The sequence below is a fragment of the Ambystoma mexicanum genome, chromosome 5p (genome assembly GCF_040938575.1).
Source record: "Ambystoma mexicanum isolate Mex_15411 chromosome 5p, UKY_AmexF1_1, whole genome shotgun sequence".
Lineage (NCBI taxonomy): Eukaryota > Metazoa > Chordata > Amphibia > Caudata > Ambystomatidae > Ambystoma > Ambystoma mexicanum.
The window spans coordinates 460,236,982-460,261,127 of NC_090930.1; the positions used below are offsets into that span (position 1 = coordinate 460,236,982).

General features: G+C 43.5%; 1 protein-coding gene across 1 annotated transcript in view; it reads left to right on the forward strand.

Moving 5' to 3' along the window:
- The window catches only part of LOC138481018 (sodium- and chloride-dependent neutral and basic amino acid transporter B(0+)-like), a 401,144-nt gene that overhangs the window by 188,256 nt on the left and 188,742 nt on the right, over positions 1-24,146 (forward strand). The window contains exons 8-9 of the mRNA XM_069612865.1: positions 60-288; positions 23,690-23,815. Of these exons, the coding sequence (XP_069468966.1) occupies positions 60-288; positions 23,690-23,815 (355 nt within the window). The remainder of the gene's footprint in view (positions 1-59; positions 289-23,689; positions 23,816-24,146) is intronic.

Below are 24,146 nucleotides of genomic sequence, written 5' to 3' on the forward strand. Positions count from 1 at the left end.
TTTGTTATGTCAATGGAACCTTTACAAATTCTCATCAGAAACCTTGTTTTTTCATATAGGGCTGGAAAGATGCTGCCACCCAAATCTTCTACTCACTTTCAACGGCCTGGGGAGGTCTAGTGGCTCTCTCATCCTACAACAAATTCCACAACAACTGCTATTTGGACTCCGTCGTGGTCTGCTTCATAAACTTCCTCACTAGCATCTTGGCTGGATTAGTGATATTTTCCATCCTTGGGCACATGGCACATATATCAGGGAAGACCGTGGACTCTGTGGCCAAGGACGGTAGGTTACAATGAATAGAAAACATATTGATGAAATGTGCTTTGCGGTGGTTTCGTGGTTAGGTAACATGCAAAGCATGTTTGTCAAAGACACTGGTTACTCTGAGCTAAACAGGCATGAATACCACAGTTAAGCATCTGCTTTTGTTTAATGCATTACTTAGAAAGGATGCTTTGTACTCGTACCTTGTATTAATTTTTGGGCATCGCGAAGGGATTGCTTGATACTGCTTAAGGTCTTGTCCAGAAGCAATCAGACAAATAGCTTCCTTTTAAAATTAAGATGAATTCAGTGAACCAGGTCAGTTTCACAGCATAGTACCACAGCATATATTGTAATTAAAAAGTTAATATCACAAATTAAACATTATTTGAATTAAAAATCAAAATTATTCCAGTGTAAATCTAAAATGTACGTACAGAAATTCCTCTGAGACATAAAAATAAATATTAACGATAAATAAATGACTGGATATTATGCAGGAAAGGCACTGTCGTCTACACTGATACAATACTGTTTAGAGCATAATAGAGGGATATTGCGTATTTCTTCATTGGCTGTTAAATGATGTGTCTGAGATGCCTCTTTCTTGAATTGAGGCAGCCTCGGCTTTACAATATTTTCTGTTTACCTGTTTCACATACGACAACATATTGCAAGGCTATGCGCCATTTGCAGAAAAATAATTCGCTAAATTATCAGGCCTGTAAATGAGCACAGCACAGGCATGTTGTTGTTCTAAAATATAAATCGTCATTGAACTTGGAATAAATGAATGAAATTTGCAACAGTGGTAAAGGAGCTTTCCTAGTACTATCTCAACTGTTTATCGTATCATACTATATTTTTACAAATACCATTTTCTTTTTTCTTGATCCTCATTGCACACATGGGTGGAGGGAGGGATACCCATATGTTGTTGATATTTATACAGCACACTAGTGTCCTTTTCATGGTCTGGGGCACTTTGATACCTGCAAACAATGGAATACGTTCATTTAGTAGGAGCAGAAGGAAACCGTATAAAGGTTCATTTGCTCTGGTGTTCCTGCATGTACATTGGAAGGCACTGGCTGTGTGTGCTGGTATAGAACTTGTGGTATACATTTTAGAAAGGGGGGTGCTATGGTCGGTATTCTTCTCAATTTGCTAATAGCGTGATATGAGCCTGAGGGAGGATGGGTTTAGGGCTGCCAGAGATCTCAGTGGGAGAAGCTGGTGAGAGAGGTGGAGAGCCCAGATGGTGGTAGACTTTTCTAAGGTAGGAGTTGTCACATGCAGTGTATTAGTGGGTTGTCAATATGTGTAGTTTGAGATAGAAAGTAGAATGCAGAGCACATGTATCAATGCAAACATGTACTGGCAATAGTTTGGGTGTTTACTGCTGTTATTTACTTTTTTCATTTATAGGCACCAGTGGGCAACGGGAAGAGTGCAATATTTCAAAGGAGGATGCAATAAGGGGTGCAGGGATCACTGTGCCTTTAACGAAAAATGAAATACATTTTTTTTAATGATACCTATTTTTTTTTTATTTTGGGGGTACCGCAAGCCCCCCATTTTCCTCAGTTTATAACCCCACTCCAAACCCCTTCCCACCCGTTTTAATCCTTTACCCAACCCCATACATATTTTTTACTATACATTCTATATTTTTCGGCATTTAGGATTTTGTTATTTTCAATTTGTTAATATCACTGGATATCGGGGCGCAGGTGTGTAAGAGAATGAGAATAGAGTGGCTAGGGTGAGTAGGGCTAGAGAGAGGGGGTAGGGTATTTTGGTGGGTTAAAGAGAGCGGGGGTAGGGTGGGATGTGTGAGTGAGGGCAGAGAGGGGGGTGTGGTGGGTGGGGGTAGAGAGCACAGGGGTAGGGCGACTGGGGCAGAGAGAGTGGGGTAGAGGAGAGTGGGGGTGGGAAGGATGGGTGGCTGTAGAGAGTGGGAAGGATGGGTGCTGTAGAGAGAGTGGGTGTTCAGTAGAGACAGTGTGTGTCGGGTGGGTGGGTGCAGGGTAAGAAATAAAGCAAGGGTTTGAGAAGAAGGATCAGAGTGGGACTGGAATACAAGGGGTTGGCTGGGTTAGTGGGGCTATAGAGTGCATAGGGTGAGTGAGGTGAGAGAGAGGAGGGTAGGGTGCGTTGGTGCTGGTAAAGAGAGTGGGGCAGGGTGTGTTGGGTGAGGGGGGTGGAGAGATGGGGTATGGTGGGTGGGGACAGAGAGAAAGAGAGTAGGGAGGGAGGATGCGTGTAGAGACAGAGGGGGTAAGGAAGCTGGGGTAGAGAGAGTGGGGTGGGATTGGTGGTTGGGGAAAACAGAGTGTGGGTAGGGCGGGTGGTGTAGAGAGTGTGTGTGTTGAGTAGAGATAGCGAGTAGAGTGCATGGTGTTTCAGAACTATAACTAAATTCTCTGTGGATGATATTGCACTCTACTTGCACCCTTCCACATATATTTGCATCAGGTCTTAAATACAGTTTTTCCAAGTTATGGGGTACATTTATAAAATGCAAAAGATGGAAATAATATGAAACATGCTTCCCTTAATAGATTCCTCAGTCACTGCAGTCAGATTTTATTTCCAACAATTAATATTAAGGTATTCAGATGTCCAGTCATATCTGAAATAGGTATGCATTACATTTTGCCTCTATGTAGGTCAAATCTTTAAACAGCTTTCTTGATGAAGGAATTTCACTCTAGTTATTGTGGATTGCATAAACCTGGTCATAAATGAGGTCTCAATGACTACTCTGATTCTAGATTGTCTACTCTTCCCAAGCTCCTCAGCAATACTAACAGCGAGTATCAAGATATGTTTTCCATATTCTCCTCCTTCCCCTTACTTGTCTTCGACTTATGCGACATTCCACTCATTCTCGAAAAACACTTGTTAGGGAGAATTCTCAGAATTGTGGAAATTCCTCTCTACCTTAGAGACCCCCAGCAACTTTGCTGGATTTTAGGACTTTTATTTTTAACCTGGAGAGAGTGAGACCCTTTTTTCCCACTCTCTCATGTATTTTTAATGTGATTTGAGCTCTCTGTTTCTTTGTTAAGTATGGAGTCTGACAAACTCCATAGGCATCATCTTTACATTGTGTCACACAGCACCTTCAGTGCAGTGGCACAGGGAAGTCTTTCAGATTTGCCAAAGGTTTAAATACCTTCTCTTGGATAAACTACTGTTTCCAAGAGCAGTGAAGTGAAATTGACTTTACTAACATTTGTAACTTTCTAGACCCAGCACACACTATCTCACAATCGGGTGCTGGAGGGGTTACTTAGTATCCCCTGTGTCTAGTTTATCATGTAACAATTTTATGTTACCCTTTCATCGATGAATGGCTGATGGCAGTGGTTTACTTTTAACAACCGTGGTATGCTTTTACTCCGGGCTGCATTTGCAGCTGCAGTAAAGCACCCAAGGGTGCCAGTTTTGTCAAAATGGCCCCATTCTTCTTTCATTCACCATTTATTTGTTGAAAGGTACTTCTTGAGTTTTACTCTGCATGCCAAAACAGGTTTGGTCCCTTTGTTAATTTTGTCTTTGGCAGGATTCATGCGTGAAGCCCACCTCTGGCTCCAGTGTGTCTGGCAGGGGCAGGAGGCGAGGGAAGCACCCGAAACTCCCTGTGCTTAGTCTGCTAGGAGACAGAAATGCACTCTTAGATGATTGGCCAGCTGGCTGTCCGGCAAGGACAGCCACCCTGCTGGGTGACTGACAGCTAGGCTGGAATGGATGGGAGAAACCTGATAAAAGGCGAGGCTTTTTGGCTTAGAAGGCAGAGTCGACCGCTGGATGAAGGAATTCGAAGAAGAACTTTGAAGAGACACCTGCTGATACTCCTCAACCATTGGTTTGCTCAGTGAAGCCCTGCTGCTGTGCTGAAGCTCCGAATTCATTTCGACTAGAGAAGCCCTGCAAGGACGACTTCTACCCTTGAGTTGGTTAGACCAATCAACTCCAATGTAAGCCACCTGGACATCCTCTCAAAGCTGGTTTTATTTCCACTGCAGTTGCTGCTAGTAACCAAAGCGCTAGGGAGACGAACACCAGATTGGGTGTGTTGCTTTTAAGCTGGCCAAGAGCTCCAGGAAGGTCCTCCGGACTCCCAGGAAGTAGGACTGACCAAGCCTGATCCACCTCAACAGAATGCTGGACCCCAGATGCAAGGAAGGCCCATCTCAACAGCCAGGAACTGCGGTGGTGCTGTTTGCGGTGGACGCGAGGAGCTGAAACACTGACGTGCCACCTGTTTGAAGATTGCAGGTTGCGGTTGCTGACCATCCCATTGCAGAGCAGGAGTCCCCAGAAGTCCTCCCTCTTGTCCCCATGACTGAGGCCCAGGAACAGCAGGCTCTGCAGAGCTGCACAGGAACAGTAGTCATCTGCAACACTTCTCTTCAACCTAAAGGTACTGTACAGGCTAAGAGAACTTAGGTCTTGTTGTACCACCTTCTTTGTTCTCAGTTAAGACTTGTCTTGGTGGCTCCTGTAGAGTTGCTTGCATCTTCTAGTACTCACAGGCCTAACAGCCTGTGGCCCTACTTTGATTTATTCTTATTCTACAAAGTCTTCTAAAACATTGTGCAAGACTTTAACCTAGTTGCAAGAATTGCTTCAGCTCACCTAGACTTTGTCCAATTGACTTTGGCCTGGCCTGGCTCCCTGAATAACTGTTCTTCCCTCTGACTTTATGTTTAGCCCACCTTCCAGCATGGTTCAGAATATTTGTGAGATCTCTAGTTTTATTCTAATAATCTTTTTCTTTGACATGCTCCTAAATATTGCCCTAAATGCAACAGTGATATATTAATGTCCACAGTGTCCTAACAATTGAAGTCACCTGAGGGTGTAGGGGGTGTCTGTGTGCCATCCCAATGGTTAATTGCTGATTTAGGGAAACTCGGAGTGTGTATTTTGGTGTGTATTTGTGTGTTACTATTATATTGCCCCTTCTGAAGAAGGCTTTCTCAAACTGACTGTTAAACAAATTAATAATTGTCAAGAAACCTTGTGTGCAACTCTCCTACAGCTCACATTGACCCCTCTTGAGATAAGCCTGGCTGCTCAACACGCTACCAACCTGTGTAGTACAGACTTATACCAAAGGTTGGGTCCCTATTGCCAGGAGGTCAGGGTTGTTGTAGTGCACCCAAAGGGTACTGCATACAATCTTGCCTAACACTGGTATCAGGCGGTGGGATCTATTGCAGAGTTGTTAAACTAAGTATTTGCTTTGCTTTTTTTCAACTAAAAACCTTTGCAAGGCTGAGCTCCACTAGAAAAGCAATTGTAACATGCCAAACATGGATAACTTCAGTCAGGAAGCCCTGATCATTTTAACAGTAGAGCTACTGAAAGAAATGTGTAAAGTCAGGAATCTCCCTGTTAAAGAAAGAAAAATAAATTGATTGCCAGATTGTTGAATCATCAAAGTCTGGGTAGTGGCCCATCACACCTACTAACCCAGGAAATGTGGATAATGAGAATGAGGATAATAATTCAGACTCTACCTCTAATGTCTTAGAAGAGTCAGAAGAGGGATAGGAGTCCAGGAATGGAGCCTCTCTTTGCCTCAAAAGGCCTTTTTGCCTCAACCTATAGCCTTTGGGACACACAAGGTCCATCACTGAGTCCAGAATATGTGTCTCCTGAGAAAATTAGACTTGAGTTGGAATTCAAAAAGTTACAGATCAAAGCTGAAGAAAAACATCAGGATATGAAACTTAGGGAACTAGAAATGCAGCATGCTCTTGAAATGAAGAAATTGTCTCTTGAAAATATGTGTATCCCAGAGTCCTCTAGGTCTTCCAGTTCAAAGAGGCCTTGCATGCCCAAAGAAGCAGTGAGTATGTATGATGTGAAAGTTGATATTTCGGATTGGTTGTGTGCTTTACAATTATGGGATTCCGGGTTTCCAGGGAATATGTTGATTCCTTGGCTTTTGTCTAGGCTCCCCCAGGTTGCAACTGATACTGTAATGGAGGTGGGGGAACTTGAAAGATTGGAGTATGAAAATTTGAAGCTAGCTCTGATAGCTAGATTTGGGAAAACTCCTTCCGAGTACCTTAAGAGGTTTATGACCCTCAAAAAGACTGATGGTACCCCTTGAAAAACATAGATGGTTGGGTTAAGGGTTACAGAGTAAACTCCTTTGAAGGAATTAAAAATCTATTTTAGTTGGAGTCTATTTTTGATGCCTGCTCTCCTGAGCTGAGACAGCACTTGGCTGACTCAAACAAGATTGACCCCAAGAAGCTAGCAAAATCTGCTGACTTGTGGGTTGCCAACAGGGACACTCACAAGGATTCTGGGGCTACTCCCGAAAAGGATGAGGGGGAGCAGCACAAGACAGATGACAAAGAGAATTCTAAACCTCCCACCCAAATGACGGCAACAAACATAAGATGGGTAAGCCATATGGGAAACCAGGTCAGTCTAGTGAAACCTCTGGTGCCAAACCAGAGGGAGGTCAGCAGAAACCCGCATTCCAGAAAACATTTGGTAAATGTTATGCTTGTGGGTCTACTGACCATGTGAAAGGGGATCCCAGCTACAAGGGTAAACCTTCAGGGGTCCACACTGCTTCCTTAGCCTTCATCCCTGAGTTCAAGTGGAAACTTTCGTCTATTGGCTGAAGACCCCATTGGAGTCTCAGCCAGTGTTCCTTTAGTGTCCCTGGGTCTGTGGGAACAGCAGAATGTGTATATTGTCATTAGAGAGACAGGGGCCAGCATCAAACTGGTGGATGAAACCTTTTTCAAAGCTGAGGATGTTGCTAAGGCACCCAAAGACCCCACTGAGCTTGCTGGAGGCCCTGTCCAGATCGTTCCAATACTGCCATCCAGTGCAACAATATCACTGTAAGAATACCTGTTACTGTTCAGGCTGAGGTGCCTGGGAGAGTCCTGTTGGTGAATGACTTAAAAACTCTTGGAGTTGTATCAAGCACCCCAGGCATCCCAGTAAAAGGAAGCAGGAACAAACTAGGAAGGCCAGAGGGCTGACTTTAGATGACATTCAGTGGGTTGTTACAGAGGAACCTATAACACAGTCCACAGGAAGTACAAACTTCTACTTCCAGGAAAGAGGAGACAAAGGGGAAACCCAAGGTCTCAGGAAACAAGAAAAGTAGCACTCCTGTGCACAAAACCAGGACATCCAAGATAGGACAGTCCAAGGTCACACCTCTGACCCCTCCAACAGGGTATGCAGTGATACAATGGTGGCAGAAATTTCACCTGTACAAAAAACCGGCAAAAATGCTGTGGTTTGACCCATTAAAGGTGTAACCCATTACACTATTTAAGGGTCGAGTGTGTTGTGGGGGTGTCCCCCGCTCCTGCTAAATGGTATAATGGTCCAGGGGTTGCAGGGGTGTCCCCCACATCCTTTATATGGATTGCGGTGGCAAAACCACAGCCTTTTTGCCACGATATTTTGTTTCCACAGCCAGTTTTTGCAGTAATTTTAACACATGGAACCTCCACGAGCTGAGGCTGAGTGTGAGGTCCAACCTGAGGATGCTGAATCAGCTACTGATGACACAGAGCTGGAAGAAGACCTTCCCCATTTTGGAGACCTGGATCCTAAAGACCATCCTGAGCTGCAGAGTTTGCTTGCAGAAGGTGGCCTCTGTAGGGCAGACTCCAGCAGAAGTCAAAGAGAGTATCCTACTCTTGAAGGACTTAGCCAACAGGCAGCTAATAGCCAGGGAGGCACAGGATGTACTGGAAAGAAGGCCTCCTCTACAGTGAGCCTATTGAGTCTACCCCAGGAGAATACAGAAGAATTGTAGTGCCCCAGGAGATGAGACCTCAGTTACTACAGTTAGCCCATGAGATTCTTTTAGCTGGTCACTTAAGTTTTAAGAAGACCAAGGAAAGGATTTCTCTGTATTTCTACTTGCCCAAGTTGGGGTCTGATGTAGATAAATTCTGTAAAAGCTGTCTCACTTGTCAGACTTCTGGCAAGAGTGGGGCCAAGGACGTGGCACCTTTGGTGCTTCTCCCAGTGGTGGGGAGTCCATTTTGAGAGGGTAGGTATTGACATTGTTGGTCCCTTAGACCCCCCCCCACATCTTCAGGGAACCGATTTGTATTGGTTGTGGTAGGCCATGCTACCAGGTATCCTGAAGCCAGACCTATGATGAGTGTTAATGCCCAGGCATTGGCTAAGGCCCTCCTTGGTATTTTTACAAGGGTTGGCATTCCTAAGGAGGTTATCTCAGACAGGGGGACCAATTGTATGTCCCACTACATGCAAGCCATGTGGAAAAACTGTGGAGTGACCTACAATTTCTCAACAGCCTACCATCTCCAAACTGATGGATTGGTAGAGAAGTTTAATAGAACAATGAAGTGCATGATAGGTGCTTTAGAAGAACCCCTTAGAAGAAAGTGGGACCTTCTACTACCATGCCTTCTTTTTGCTTATAGAGAAGTCCCTCAAGAAGGGGTTGGCTTCAGCCCCTTTGAACTCCTCTATGGTCATCTGGTTAGAGGTCCATTGGACCTAATCAAGGAGGGGTTGGAGAGTGCTCCTTCCCACAAGCCAGTGAGAGTCACTGACTATGTGTTAGGGCTCCAAAAGAGAATGACACACATGATGACAGAAGCTTCTGATAACTTGAAAGCAAGCCAGGCTCTGGTTAAACAACCGGAAAACTAACTATCCTATCAGCCATAATACTACAAGTGTCAACCCCTCCTCTAATAGGTCACCTCTCCATGTTACCTCTAAGCACTGTACTGCCCATCAACCTAAGAGAGCAGATTCCGCAACCTCCCACTTATCTGCTACAGTTCTCCCTACCCACCCACCCCCCCCCCACTTAAGGGGGCTCTAATAAACACCAGGTCTCTGGTTGCATATTCCACAGAGATCGCCAACCTGATTTTGGCAGAAAACCTTCACTTTCTTGTGATCACTGATTCGTGGTTGCCTCATGCAGCAGGCCCTATAACCGCGTTAGCAGTTCCTGACGGCTACACGATTCTAAGACAGGACAGACACAAGGCATGAGGTGGAGGCATCGCCATTATTTCCAAATCCAGCCTATCCATGAGACTTGCACCCTCCCAAGATATCAAATCTTCTGAAGTTCTCACAGCTAAACCTCCACTAGTCAACTCCGAGACCCTTACTATGAATCTGATTTACAGACCCCCTGCCCCATTGGGACCTTTGAGGAATATATCCATACTGTACTCTCTAACAACCTTAAAACTACTTTGCAATTACTACTCCTAGGCGATCTTAACCTGGCTTCAACGACCCACTAGATAAAGATGACACTTCAACTGCCAACATCCTGTCCAAACTTGGCCTGACCCAAAGAATTAGCACACCTACTCATAACAAAGGGAGAACCCTAGATTGGGTGGCTGATTACAACTGCATCGCTAATATCACCTCCATCTCCCCACACCTCTGGACGGACCTCTCCCTCCTGTCTTTCCCACACACTACTACCAGACCCCTCCCCCTAGTTACTCCATTTACCCCACCCACCTTAACCAGGAACAAAAAGAATATCACATTTGATAGACTTATTCTCGCTATTCTCCCTACCCTTAATTCTCTTGCAGACAGTTGAGATCCCGGCATGCTGATTGACGAGTATAATAAAATCATGCTAACCTCACTTCATATTATTGCACCGATTAAACTTAGACCAAATAAGCCCAAAACCCATCTGAACAAGTGGTTCACCCCATATCTAAAAAAAACATATGGCAAGAAAAAGGAACTGTGAGGCCTCCTGGAGATTACTCCCTTCAGAAGCAAACAGAATTAAACTGACTAAGATCTCATCCCAATACAAAAAGGAAATCTGCCTGGCTACACGAGAATCTTACAACAACCACATCTCTCATAATCCTAAAAGAATTAGAGACTCCTAACCCTACACCAGACACCTTTACCAAAGACAAAACCTGGTGCTCAGACATCCAACTGGCGATCTCCAACAAAGTAACTACCCTCCAAAATAAAATAGCCCAAAAAAAGCATCCCTCATTTCTCTATCGCCACCTAAAAACATGACCTATGACATCTCTTCTAAGAATACGACCTCTGACATCTCTCCCACCTGCTTCAACTTCACTAAAACCTCCATTTTCGAGGTAGAAAAAGTAATTCTCTTACTTAAGCCTTCTAATTGCCAGAGCGACCTTTGTCCAGCCCAGTTTATAAAAGATGCAGCGAGGGAACTTGCTATCTTTATCTCAAAACTTATCAATGCCTCATTCACATCTGGCACCATCCCCACTAATCTCAAAGAATCATGGGTGCTCCCATTGTTAAAAAAACAAACTCTAGACCCACGTATACCAACTAATTACCTACCCATCACAACAGTACCCGATCTCTTAAAAATATTAGACAAGGTTGCATACCTTCAAATTCAGAAATACCTGGAACTACACCACCTTTTAGGAGCTCGACAATCAGATTTCCGTCCCCAACACGGAACAGAAATCACCCTCGTCGACCTGAAGGCCCAAGTTGATGAGCTAAGGGACTAGCGGAAATCAGCCCTCCTTCTCCTCCTTGACCTCTCAGCTGCATTTGACCTTGTGGACCACAAGGTCCTATGCAGCCATCTAGACTCAGCATCACACTTCTCCATGGAGGCCATAGTCTGGATCGAGTCTTTCTTAAGTGATAGGACCATAAGGGTCTTCTACCCTTCAGCAGCAACAGACCCTATTCCCATTACCTGTGGGGTGCCCCAGGGACCTTGCGTCCCTCCCACATTGTATAACATATTCACTAAGCCCCTTTCGATTATCTGGACCATCTTGGTATCACCTACACTAACTACGCAGATGATACTCAGATTCTCCTCCCACTTTCAGGATATTACGTTAAGGATTTGACCTTGGCGAATAGAGTTTACCTCATCATCCAGGCAAGGATGGCAACTCACGGTCTATGCCTGAATGATTATAAAACAAAGCTCATCATCCTGAGTACCCCCACCAACCTCAAAAAACTAGGCCCGGATTACTCCTCTTTCATAATCGATGATAACCTCATCAAAGCGGCCAGTGAGGTAAAAACCCTTTGTTTTTTACCTCGACTCCACTCTCTCCTTTACCAAACAAGTGAATGCCATGGCTACTGCCACCGCTTACACTTGTAAACTAATCAAAACCGGCAAACCCTTTCTTTCTGACTATAGTTGCATAATCTTGGCCAGAGCCCTCATTCTCTCTCTAGGTTGGATTATTGCAATGCCCTTTACATTGATTCCAATAAACCGATCATCCAGAGAATCCAAAATTTCCAAAATAATGCCCTTAGAGTGGCCCTTGGCGTGGCTAGGAGAAACATATCTGAGATTAAGTGTCGAAACAACTGGCTCTCGACCCACAACAAAATCCATCTAAAAACTGCTTCACTTACCCATAAAGCCTTGAATAACGCCGCTCCCAGTTATCTCTTTGAGAGATTCCGCAGAAGAACTTCCATTAGACCCCCTAGACTAGCCAACACTAACTGCCTCATCATTCCTAGATTTAAGCTATCGAAGGCGGGAGGCAGTAGCTTTCCTGTCAAAGCGACCTAGCTATGGAACGCCTTGCTGTCTTCACTCCGAGAAGATCAATCCTACCAGAACTTCAGACTTAACTACATCAACTGACTCAAGTCATCTGATCTTTAAGGTCCAGTATCTTCTTCACCTGCCACACTGACCACCTGATGTTATCCTTTGCTCTTAAATAGCATGCCTGTCTGTGTGTTCTTCCTTGTATGTATTGCTTCATACTTGTTTCTTGTACCTGTACCGTTGTTCCATATCTGTTTGCCATGTGTAACTTATTCCTGTAAACTAAGCTGTGTAGCTCCTTCTAACCTCTGTACCCTGATACCTTTGGGTGTGGTGTGCATTACAAATGAATAAAGAAACATTGGCATGACCAGCAGGCCAACATGGATGAATTTACTCAAGACCAGCTAGTTCTAGTTATGGTACGTACAAGGCAGGGGGCCTTACAGGACAAATGGATTGGACCCTTCAAGGTTGTGACCAAACTTGGAGAGGTCAATTATTTGGTGGACATAGGCAATCCTAAGGAGGCCCCAAGTGTCTTTCACATCAACCGCCTAAAGGCATATGCCTCTAGACCAGAACTGGGAGCTTTGCTTCTAGCCTCTGCTCAGGAGGAGGAGGAGAATCAGCCTCTACCTGACCTCCTCAGCGGACAACCTTTAGATGGAAAGATAGAAGGAGTTAATCTCTCTTCTGATCTGACACTGGAACAACAGAAGGAGTGCAAAACTCTGTTAAATCAGATTGCCCCTCTGCCTTCACTATCACCAGGCTTGACCCCTTGGGGCCAGCATGAAATACTCACTGGTGACTGTCTCCCTGTCAAAAGCAGGGGTTACAGAATGTCAGAGCATGTAAGAACCCACATAAAGGAAGAGGTCAAGAAGATGCTTGACCTTGAGGTAATAGAGCCATCTATAAGCCTATGGGCTAGTACAGTTGTACTAGTACCAAAGGCAGGATCCAAGGAGTTGAGATTCTGTGTGGACTACAGAGCTCTTAATGCAGTCACCACGACTGATGCCCATCCTTTACCTAGGATAGATGAGTTCAGCCAAGTACCTCAGTACATTAGACCTAACCTCAGGCTATTGGCAAATAGCTCTGACAGACCATGCCAAGGAGACAACTGCATTTTCAACCACAGGAGGCCTCTATCAGTTTAAGGTTATGCCTTTTGGCCTAAAGAATGCACCTGCTACATTCCAAAGGATGGTAAATCATGTTTTGAATGGGATGGAGGACTTCTGTATTGCATACTTGGATGATATTGCAGTGTTCAGCCCTACTTGGAAAGAACATATTGACCACTTTCAGGGGAGTGGTCAGCAGAGTGGCCCTGTCTCGCTGTGTTGTGGTTGCTGTGGAGAGACGCTGCCTTTTCCGTGTACTGTGCTGAGCTTTGCCGGCCCACCCGCCCGCCCCTTTTGGAGCGAATCCTTCCCTCCATCATCAACACTTCCTTTATTACTACTACGCGTGCGCATTCAGCGTTCGCAGTCAGGGGAGTGGTCAGCTGAGTGGTGCTGTCTCGATGTGTTGCGGTTGCTGTGGAAGACGCTGCCTTTTCCGTGAACTGTGCTGAACTTTGCCGGGTAGGCGAGCCTTGTGAATCTTCTCACTCTGCCTGGAGGACTCTTGGATCCTTGCCAACTCAGTGACTTGTATTTGTTTTCATTTGTTTCAGCCCACCCACCCGCACCTTTTGGAGCGAGTCCCTCCCTCTGCAATCAACACTTCCTTTATTACTACTATGCGTGCGCGTTCAGCGCGCACGTTCAGGGGAGTGGTCAGCTGAGTGGTGCTGTCTCTCTGTCTAGCTCTCTAGCGAGCAGCATAGCCCCTCAGTCTGTCTCTTAGCACTTTCCCTGCCGAACCCCCATAACACGGGTTAACACAAGCTTATTCAAGTCCTTTCTGGAGCCAAAGATGCAATCCCGGCTCCCCTCTTTGAAAGCGGGAATGCCGGCTAATTTATTACCAGTCTGCAACAAAGCTTCTTTAAACTCACTTCGGCTAACTCCAGGAAGAAATTGTCTCTGGCGCTATGTTCAACGCCGGTAATGGGAAGAGGGGGGAAAGGGTTGAGAGTTGGTTTTAAAGGCCCCGCTCTGCCTGATATTCGTCATTTTTACAAAGACTCCCTCAAAACTACTTTGGTAAATTCACCCAAAGTCTTGTCTGTCCCCAAAATTGGGCTGCCCGTGTGCACAATTCAGTCCAATTTTATACCACCTGGATCTGTGAACGAAAGGCTCTCGCCTTCAAATGATGTTATAATCAACACCATGGAAAATGAAGCAATTGTTAATACAGTCAAACCGTCCCATTTTGGCTCTGTAACCCATATCTTAGTGTCGGATAGTGTGATGTTGTATAATCTGCCTGTTTCGGCTCCTTTAAATGTGTCGAGTCTTGTGTGCAGTCAGACATTGCAATAATTGACTTGAACTCGAGCAAATCAGGTTTCTGAAAACATCTACTCTCTGATGGTTTGCCTCAAAACTTTTCTTGTTTTCCGATAATGTTTTCTGACATTGAATTAAATTGCTCCGCCAGTGAGGTGCAGTATCTTGCTCCAACCCCACGTCGACCCCAATCCTCTCCTCTTGTTCCCTGTAACAGAGATGTTGTGGTGCCGGAAAAAAATATAGTCAATACAACTCTGACTACTATGAATGTAGCATTGCAAACTTAACAACAAACATTTTGAATCTTTAAATGACAAATTTCTTGAACAAACAAAACAATTGGATAAAATCATAGCTTGGCAATCTGATGCAAGCGCACTACTACAATAAAAAATGACTGGGTCGTCCTCCATCGTTTCTACTCAAAGGACCCTAGTCTTGACTCTGACTCTTGGCACGCAAACTACAACAGAGGAACAGGTAGTCTGTACTAGGCCCCATGACTACTCTACACCTCAAAAGCCCTCTTTAATTCTGGCAGTTCCTTTAATTGAAGGTATCATTAAAAATGATTCAGGTCTACCTATTCCTTCTGTCTCAAAAGTCTCGATTCTTGAACTCCAATCGGAGGTGAACATGCCTAAGACTATTCCTTATACAATTTTCACCAAAAATGCTCAAAAAGGTATCCAACAGCGCCCAATTGAGAATATATGTAAAAAGCTGAAAAATGTACATGCTCCCAAGAAGAACACTTCATCTAAAACGAAAATATTTCTTAGGCACCTTAAAACACTGAAGAAAAGTGCTTTAATTTCATCGACTGCTCTGTCTAAAATATATCACCAAATAGCAGACACTCGTGCCTCTTCTAATAACTCTCATGGCATGAACTCTGCATTGCCTTATGAACCTCTCGATGCCCTAATTGAAGAAGCTGTGGGAAATAGAGCCCCCCAGTCCCACCCTTTCTCATCACCAAATGTTGTTCGGACTAGTAATAAATCTAAAAATGACTTGTCTGAGCGTTCGATTATCGACCTACACCGTCAAGAAATTCAACGGGCGGTCGACTCGTATATGGCAGGTCACCGTGTGACCGACAAGAGACCCAGTGATTCTACTGAGATTACACCCAACTTGGTTGTTCCCTCTAATGCACAACAAAAAAAGGCCCTTTTGCCCCCCCATCCTGTCTTACCCATCGCTGATATGTCAAGCTCTATAACAACTAAACAAAGCAATGAAGTTTTACAACATCATCTAAATCAAGTGAAGTCTTGGGAAAGCAATCGAGCATTGCTTGCGGAAATTGCACCTGAACAGTTTGAGCTGTTTCAAGCGGCCATGCGTAAAGATGCTAAACAAGTATTTCCCAACACAACAGTGCCCTCTGTGCCTGGGAAAGGTAAAATTCCCATACCCCCTAAACAAAAACGTCCGGCCAACTCCTCCTTAATGCTGAAATGTCGACCTGTTCCAAACATACAATATGTTCTAAATCGCAGGTCAATTTTGTCTATTTTTTCTGATGTGCCTCAATAAGAGGACATCAGTTCAGAAGACTTAGCCTTGGTGGAATTCTGTAATAAATCAAACCTTCATTCTGTTAGAATCTGGGTGCAATCCAGAGTCATTCAGAACTCATTGTGGTCCTCAAAAAACAGCTTTTGATCTAGGGTTTGAGTTAACAGTGGGCACTGACTCTAATAACCAGGACCTGTTGCATCAAAAGACTTCCAAGGTGCCCCAAGTCTATCCAATGGTCAGAAAGGGCACAGGCATCCAAACAGTACGATCACTCAACAGTAACTAGTCTTACACTCGGCCCCAAGAGAGTTCGCCCTAATCAGCTGGAATACTAGGGGCCACACTTGTCTGTTAAACCACAATAACAGCTCCTTTGGTACATTCAACCTAATAATGCTACAAGAGACTTGGTTGACATCTGCCCCTATCTGGGACGATCATGATGCTCTTATAATTCCTGCTGAAAAAAGCCATCGTGGTAGATCCACGCAGGCCTGTTAATAGCCATCAAAGCAAATGTTAACACCACTATTATCCCGTGGGCTTCTCCTAATGCCTATATCCAATTGGTTCATTTGCAACTGCATGTAACTACGTATGCCATTGTAAATGTATACTAGAACCAGTTGGGGATCACAGACGAATGCTTCCTAAAAGATCTAGGCGAAGTACTAAAATTAATTTCATTGGATGCATCAGTAGACAAATTTTTGATTGCAGGTGATTTTAACCTTGACTGCATGACTGCTAGCTCTAAAAGCAACCCAAGTAGGTTAAAAAAAATGGAAACAATTTGTGAAACACTATAACCTGCTCAGACTAAATGGAGTCTTCAAGTCTGATATCCCCCCTGGTTCGACTTGGCGGAGAGGTGCCTCCTCGTCTATCATTGACTATATGTATACCAACGCTAACTTTTTTTTCTGATTTCACTGATTTTGAAAGCGTTGATTCAACTGCGAGTGATCACAAACAACTAACCGCCAAATGGCTGTTTCAATGTGTTTCCTTCTCGGAGAGAGATAAACTCTAGGTTTTCTTGTTTTGAATAATGTGGGTAATAGATTATGATGGTCGGAAGAGGTTTTGGGTAACTTTCAAACATGTATGATTTATGAAGCCTCCAGAATATGTACAAGTAATGGCACTAACAATCTTTTTTTTTCTGACATGCTGCAAGCTTTCCAAATACCATTGTATGCCACCACCTTAAAAAATGGTAACAGATCTCCAAAATTGCATGTGTTTGATCTTGAATTGAAAACACGAAAAAGCTTGTATGGATCGCAAAAGTGGGTAGCGATGAATCTCCCTATTAACATCCGGTATAAAACCTTAATAAACATTAGAACCAGAGATAAAAATTGGCTTAAGGTCAGGTGTGCCAATCTCTTTCACACAGATGGTCAGCTTTTACTTGACGCTGTTCAAAACAAGAATGTAGCCAAAATTTGGACTTTACTCAACCAAGTTAGGTTGGTTCACAAGTAGTTATCCAAGCAAACGAAGTATCAGAGTTCTCTTGGATCAAGCACTTCACAAATCTATACAAAGTTTCTGACGGGGGTACATTGTTAGAATCCATCAAAACCCCCTCCAAGTTTCATTTACATTTTGCCTTACGATATTAGATTTTTCATCAAAAAAGCAAGTCAGTCAAGAGCATGCAGCTCTGATGGGCTGTCTAACAAGATGCTGAAAGAATATCCAGAAATTTGGGCACATATTCTGTTTAACATTTTTTCCATCTTTAATAAGACGCAAACGTTACCACCTACTTGGAAACATTCCATCAAAGTCCCCATTTACAAAAAAGGTGACAGGAAAGAGCCCACCAGTTATAGACCCATTGCGTTATTAGACGCGCCGGGGAAAATATTTTCTTGTCTAATTCTGAGGGAATTGAATAAGTGGTCCGTACAAGCTCATTATAATGATCCTTTTCAGTCGGGCTTTGTTGCTGGATTGGGCACTATCCCAAACATTATCATCCTGAACATGCTTCAGTCAGATTATGCTGCTAGGAGGCAACCTTTATATTTGGCTTTTGTTGACTTTAAGGTCACATTCGACTCAATTGATTGGCATCTTCAATATAACAAATTGGTTAAATATAATTGTCCACCATCCCTTGTGGCTTTAATCGTCCTTCTACACACCAGTACTACCATGCAGGTTAGATTGTCAACGGGAGGCTTCATGTCATCAAAATTTTGTACGCATAGAGGGTTAAAACAAGGATGAATACTTGCCTCTACAATTTTATTCTTTTCATACATGATTTGGGAGTGGCTCTTAGTCACATCAAGAGCGATCCTCTGTGTTTGGGCCTGCATAAAATTGCTCTTCTCTTTTATGCAGATGATCTCGAACTCATCTCTAAAACTCACATAGAACTGCAAAACCTATTAAATGGTTGAGAAACTTATGTAAACGAGAACCATCTGATAATTAATACAAATAAAACTCAAACGATGGCATGCAAACGGAACTCTTGTACCAAAACAAAATCATACAATTGGAAACTTCAGAATGTTGTCCTTGAAAAAGTACCACAATATAAATACTTAGGCATAATGATCTCTGATACTTTGATAAATTCATGGTATGAGCAAGAATTAAGAGGCAAGTTACGCTCTTTGGTTTCCCAAGCAAAAATCTTAATGGGCAAATTTGGCAAGTTCACAGTAAAGCATGTGTTGATCTTTTACCATCAAAAAGTAGTCCCAATTTTGACCTATGGAATTGAAGCCACACTACCAAAAGATGCCTTATGGTGGGAGAAATTGGAATTGACTTTTTGGAAGCAGGTTGTACATCTTCCTGCCTGCACCCCTCTCCCATTAATTCGCTTTGAGTTTGGTTCTTTATCCATGTATTCTCATGTTATTTGGAAATACAGTGCCTTCTTGCAAAAATGTCTTCTATCCTTAAACCATCCAAACATCTTAGGAAAAGTGGCCATTCATTTGTTGACTCGAAATCAGATGTTCTCTCAAACCTGGTGTAAATTAACCTTGAATGCACTGGCAGATGCCTCGATAGAATTAGAACTGCTTCTAATCAATCAAGGCTGTACTAAAATAAAGACCCATCAACATGATTGGTGTGTCAATCAAGCCAAATGCCTAGTGTATAAAGATTGTGACTGCAAAATATTTGCTCACAAGTCATACAGAACAACGTCTGATTACTTGGTTAAATTTCCTTCATCTAACCTTCGATACAAACTCCTCTGTTTCCGCTTGAATTTATGGCCAACACTAGATGTTTTGGCCTGAAGGGAACAAATTCTGAAGGAGCTAAATTTGTGTCGGTTTTGCAAAATACCAAATAAAAAAGAGACATTGGAACACTGCATAGTTTATTGTCCTCACTTGAAGTCAACTCGAAAGCTCTTTTTCAAAAACTTTTTCGAGAAACAAAACTTGCATATCCAGACAGATATTTGGCAACTAATTTTTTCATGTCCTACATTAACTATAAAAGTAGCAATTGTACAGTTCTTAGATGCCATATTTCCAGAATCATAACAAGGCAAATCAAATTGTTGCTTATAAAATTTTATTAATTTTGTGGAAATAAGCCAGTGTGTGTCCTATAGTATGTGATATATGCAAGTAAAATTCAACTCATTGTAGCTACATAATTGAAGTATGACATCTAATTAATTGTTTTGTAATTTGAAAGGTTGATTTTATCAACTAAACAAATAATAAAAAAAAAATCATATTGACCACTAAGGATATGTATTGCAGGCTCTTGAGCAGGCCAATCTGACCATAAAGGCACTAATTCCCCTCATCACCGCCCTCCTCAATTCCTCCTTCACTTTATGATCAGTCCCATCCAGCCTCAAGGAAGTCTGGATCCTTCCGCTTCTCAAAATAGCATTGCTCGAACTTACCATACCCACCAACTATTGCCCCATCACCAGCGTCACTTCTATACTTAAAATCTGTAATCAAGCTGCCTACCTGCAGATCCAATACGATTTGGAAGAAAACCACATCCTTGGCCTTCACCAATCAGGCTTCTTCCCCAAGATATAGCACAGAATCCGCTCCTAGACCTAAAAATCCAACTTGATGACATCACAGATTCAGGCAAGTTAGCCCTCCTCTTCCTACTTGAACTGTCCGCTGCCTTCGACCTCGTAGACCACCAATTCCTCTGCCACCACCTATCCACTGCAGCTAATTTCCTCCGTGAAGCAACTAAATGGATTACTTACTTCCTGCCAGGCAGGACAAACTGTGTCTTTGCCGGGGAAAACACTGCACCACCTCCCCCAATCACCTTTGGCATGCCGCAAGGCTCCTGCATTTCCCCCACACTGTACAACCTTTACAATAAACCCCTCTTATTCACCTAGATGCCCTCGGAATCACTTACACAAACTTTGCAGATGACACACAAATACTCTTCCCATTATCAGGTGACCACATGCAGGACACAATGACACTCAACACCATCTATGAGTTAATCCAAAAATGGATGTCCTCCCATCTTCTTTGTTTAAATGATGAAAAAACAGAGATCATTTTGGTCGGCACCCAAGCCCTACTTAACAAACTTGACCCAGCCTACTGCTCTTTCAAGATAGACAAAATTGTAATTCCAGTCTTAGCAGCTTTAAAAATCTTGGGAATATACCTAGATGCCACCCTCAACATGACCCGACAAGTAAATGCCATTGCCTCCTTATCCACTCGCACCATGAAACTCTTAAATGCCAGCAGACCTTCTCGCCACTAACTGCCTTGCCAGTGCCATCATCTAACGGGCACCACCAAACGCAACAAATGCAAATTGCAAATCATCCAAAATAATGTCCTTTGCGCTGTCCTATGTCTATCGAAACACAATCACATCTCAGAGGTCAGAAGAAAGGTCCACTGGCTCACGATATGTGAATGTATCAAGTTAAAAACTCTGTTCATCACCCACCGCTGTCTCACTAGCACAGCCCCACCCAACCTATCACAAAGACTTGAGAAATCCTGCCCATCAAAGCCAACAAACACAGCCGATACCCACCACCTTAAGAGTTCCCAGATTCAAAAGCACAAGAGCAGGAGACTACAGTTTCCCAGTCATTGCTGCCAAACTCTGGAACTCCCTCCCTTCCACCATTCAAGCCGAACCTGCCTAGTGGACATTCAGCAAACACTTAAAAACATGGTAATTCACCTTATAGCCTGCTGATGCCTAATTAACACTATGGGGGTCATTACGAGATTGGAGGTAACCATGGTGCTATTAGCGCCATGACTGCCTCCAAAACCTCACCGACTCCGCCCTGGTGAATGGAGCTATTACCGCACCATTCCAAGGTTGGCGGGGGCGGTAATTCCCCATTCACCAGAGCCCTTCCCCATTCCCATTGAGCCCTCATAGGGCTCAATGGGAATGGGGAAGGCGCTAATAACGGTACCGCAGATTGCGGTACCGTTATTAGCTCTAAGTTCCCTTTGCGGGTCCTGTCCTTAACCCCTGGTAAAACCAGGCGTTAAGGGAGGACCCGCAAAGGGAACTCGTAGTAGGGCGGTAAGGGATTACCGGTACCGGTGCCCTTACCGGTACCGGTAATCCCTTACTGCCCGGGTCTTAATGAGGCCCTATGTCTCACTATATACTGCTTCTCTACTCCTCTTATGCATGTGTCATTAATGAAACCGGTGCCTAGTTGCCTCAGAGTTAAGTGTGCTATCTATAAATGCAAAAATAAATAAATACATGCATGTCACGACAGTGCACAGGAGAATTTTCCAACTAATTCTATTGATGACGCTGCCAACAATATTTGCTAGTATGAAAAAAAAAATTGTGCTTGCTGTGCTCAAACATGCCCATGCAGGCTGGACTAATAAATGCTAGTGTTACCATATAAGAATATACTCCTGTTAGTTTTGCCAGTAAAAAATGGTGTAGCGCAATTAGAAAATATATCCAGACCTGCTGCACCATTTTAGGACAGACTAACCACATTATAACACTTATCATGTTTGCTTTACCCTTGATGCCCAGTAAACAATACCATGCCATAGTCACAAAATGTAACCACTCTGGCTGAGGGAATGCAGGCCAGTCTAACAACATAACAACATGTATCATGTTTACTTTAACTTTGATGTCCAGTAAAACAATGTCATGCCACAATAAGAAAACATAACTGGACTGGCTGCAGCAACGTAGGCCAGTCTAGCCACAAAATACGTATAATTTGTGCTGTAGCCTTGATGCCCATTAAAAATGCCATGCCAGAGTCAGAAAATGTAACCAGATGGCCTGCAGCCTTGCAGGCCGGCCTCGCCAAATACCAATACTTTTCATATTTGTTTTAACCTTGAAGCACAATAAAAAAATCCCATGCCATTGTCAGAACAAAATAACCATGCAAACTGCAGAAATGCAGATAAGTCTTGACATGTAAAAGTACACTAATCATGTTTGTTTTAACCTTGATGCCCTGTAAGGAATGCCCCCACAGCCCTCATATCAGAGGACCACTCCCTAGAACACATGCAACCAAACACACACGTTCATTTAACATTCGTACACATTCACTCGCGCACCTATACACATTTACTCATACAGCCGTACACATTCACAGCATTCATAACTCGTTCACCTGCACATCCATAACATAAACCCTTACATTCACAGGCACACCTACACTACATACACTCATTCCTTCACATGCAGCCATGTACATATTTTGGGTGTAATTCATGGATTATTTGCGCCAAAAAAACGGGATTTGTGCGCCATTCTGCCCGCAAATCCCCATTTGTTAAACAGGGATTTGCGGGCTGAATGGCGCACAAATCCCGTTTTTATCGGCACAAATAATCCATGACTTACCCCTTTTATGTTTTGGAACTGCAGCATTAGTCCAGAATATGCTCTGCTACCATCAGGACAGGCTCCTACGAAGGCTCACCTGCTCCAGCGCAACATGAGCTGGAACCAGGAGGCAGGGAGACTTCAAGTCCCTGCCCGTGCAAAGAAAATCTGAGGCACACCCTGAGGGATGGCCTAGGTGCTCTGAATGTGCGAGGAGGTGGACGAGCACCCTCTATGCACATTCATAGCTGTAGTACCAGAGCATGCATCCCCAATGGGCCATACAAGGATGGGGAAGCAAAACATCCCTGTCTTGCATGGGCCATTGGACATGTGCACTGGGGTACACAGACTTGCTGCAGCTGAGGCAGCGCTTAGTGTTTCCACTGGGCTTGCTTGGTGGCTCATTCAAAAGGGGTGAGCAGATGCCCCATCGCCAATTATGGATGAGCTGCCCCTTCTTTTACTTATTTTGGCACATACAGAGTCACATTGGCACATGCGCAAATGTGGTTTGGACACAAGCAATCATATTAGCACCATGGCAAATACAGCAAAAGTGCATTTATACAGGAGATAATCAGACTGAGCTCGCACAAACAGCGTTTGTTCATGTTCCAATAAAACCACCTCATTACTATCCAAATTGTACAGAATACAAATGTTTGTTTTTATTGTTGGCTGAATGAAAGAATCACGCACCTATTGTCTAAATGCTGACAGGGGACTTTAGAAGGACCGACTCAGGGAGCAATATACCAGGAGTGGCTTCCCCTTTATGACCAGTAGAAGGCATGGATATGATATGATATGGCATTAATAACGCGCCTATACACAAGTATTTCAAATCGCGACGTGGCAAGGGAGGGGTAACAACGGGAGGACAGAGACAACGATCATACTAGGCCAGGTGATGCGATGCAGGACTGCTGGCCTTTTAGCAGCAACACAGAACTATATATATATATATATATATTTGAATGTATTTAATAATATTGTCAATATCTAAGGAAATGAGGATGTTTAATACATGTTGTCTCTCTCACAGGATTTGATTTGGCATTTGTTGCGTATCCATACGCTCTGACCAAGTTGCCAATATCTCCACTCTGGTCCTTTCTTTTCTTCTGCATGCTCTTGACGTTGGGCCTTGACTCGCAGTTTGCACTGATAGGTAAGTTATATATGCTTCCTATTTCTTTAATGAAAAAGCTTCACATCAGTATGGCAATATTATAGCATTCTGAAGATTTTATTTAGGTTCACGATAACGATTATTTTTCTATAATTGAGCATGCATCACTGAATGAACGGATGGATTACCACACACCTAGCACGTTGTACCATGTTGATTACAGAACCAAAGCTCTGTTCCCAGTTGTGTTCTTCAATACATAAGCCAATTTGTATTAAAGGTTCCATGTGATAATTTCTTTATTCAAATATCTTTCTTAATTATTACTTCTCCATGGCTACAAGTGGGGGATAGATCTCTCTCCTTGGCT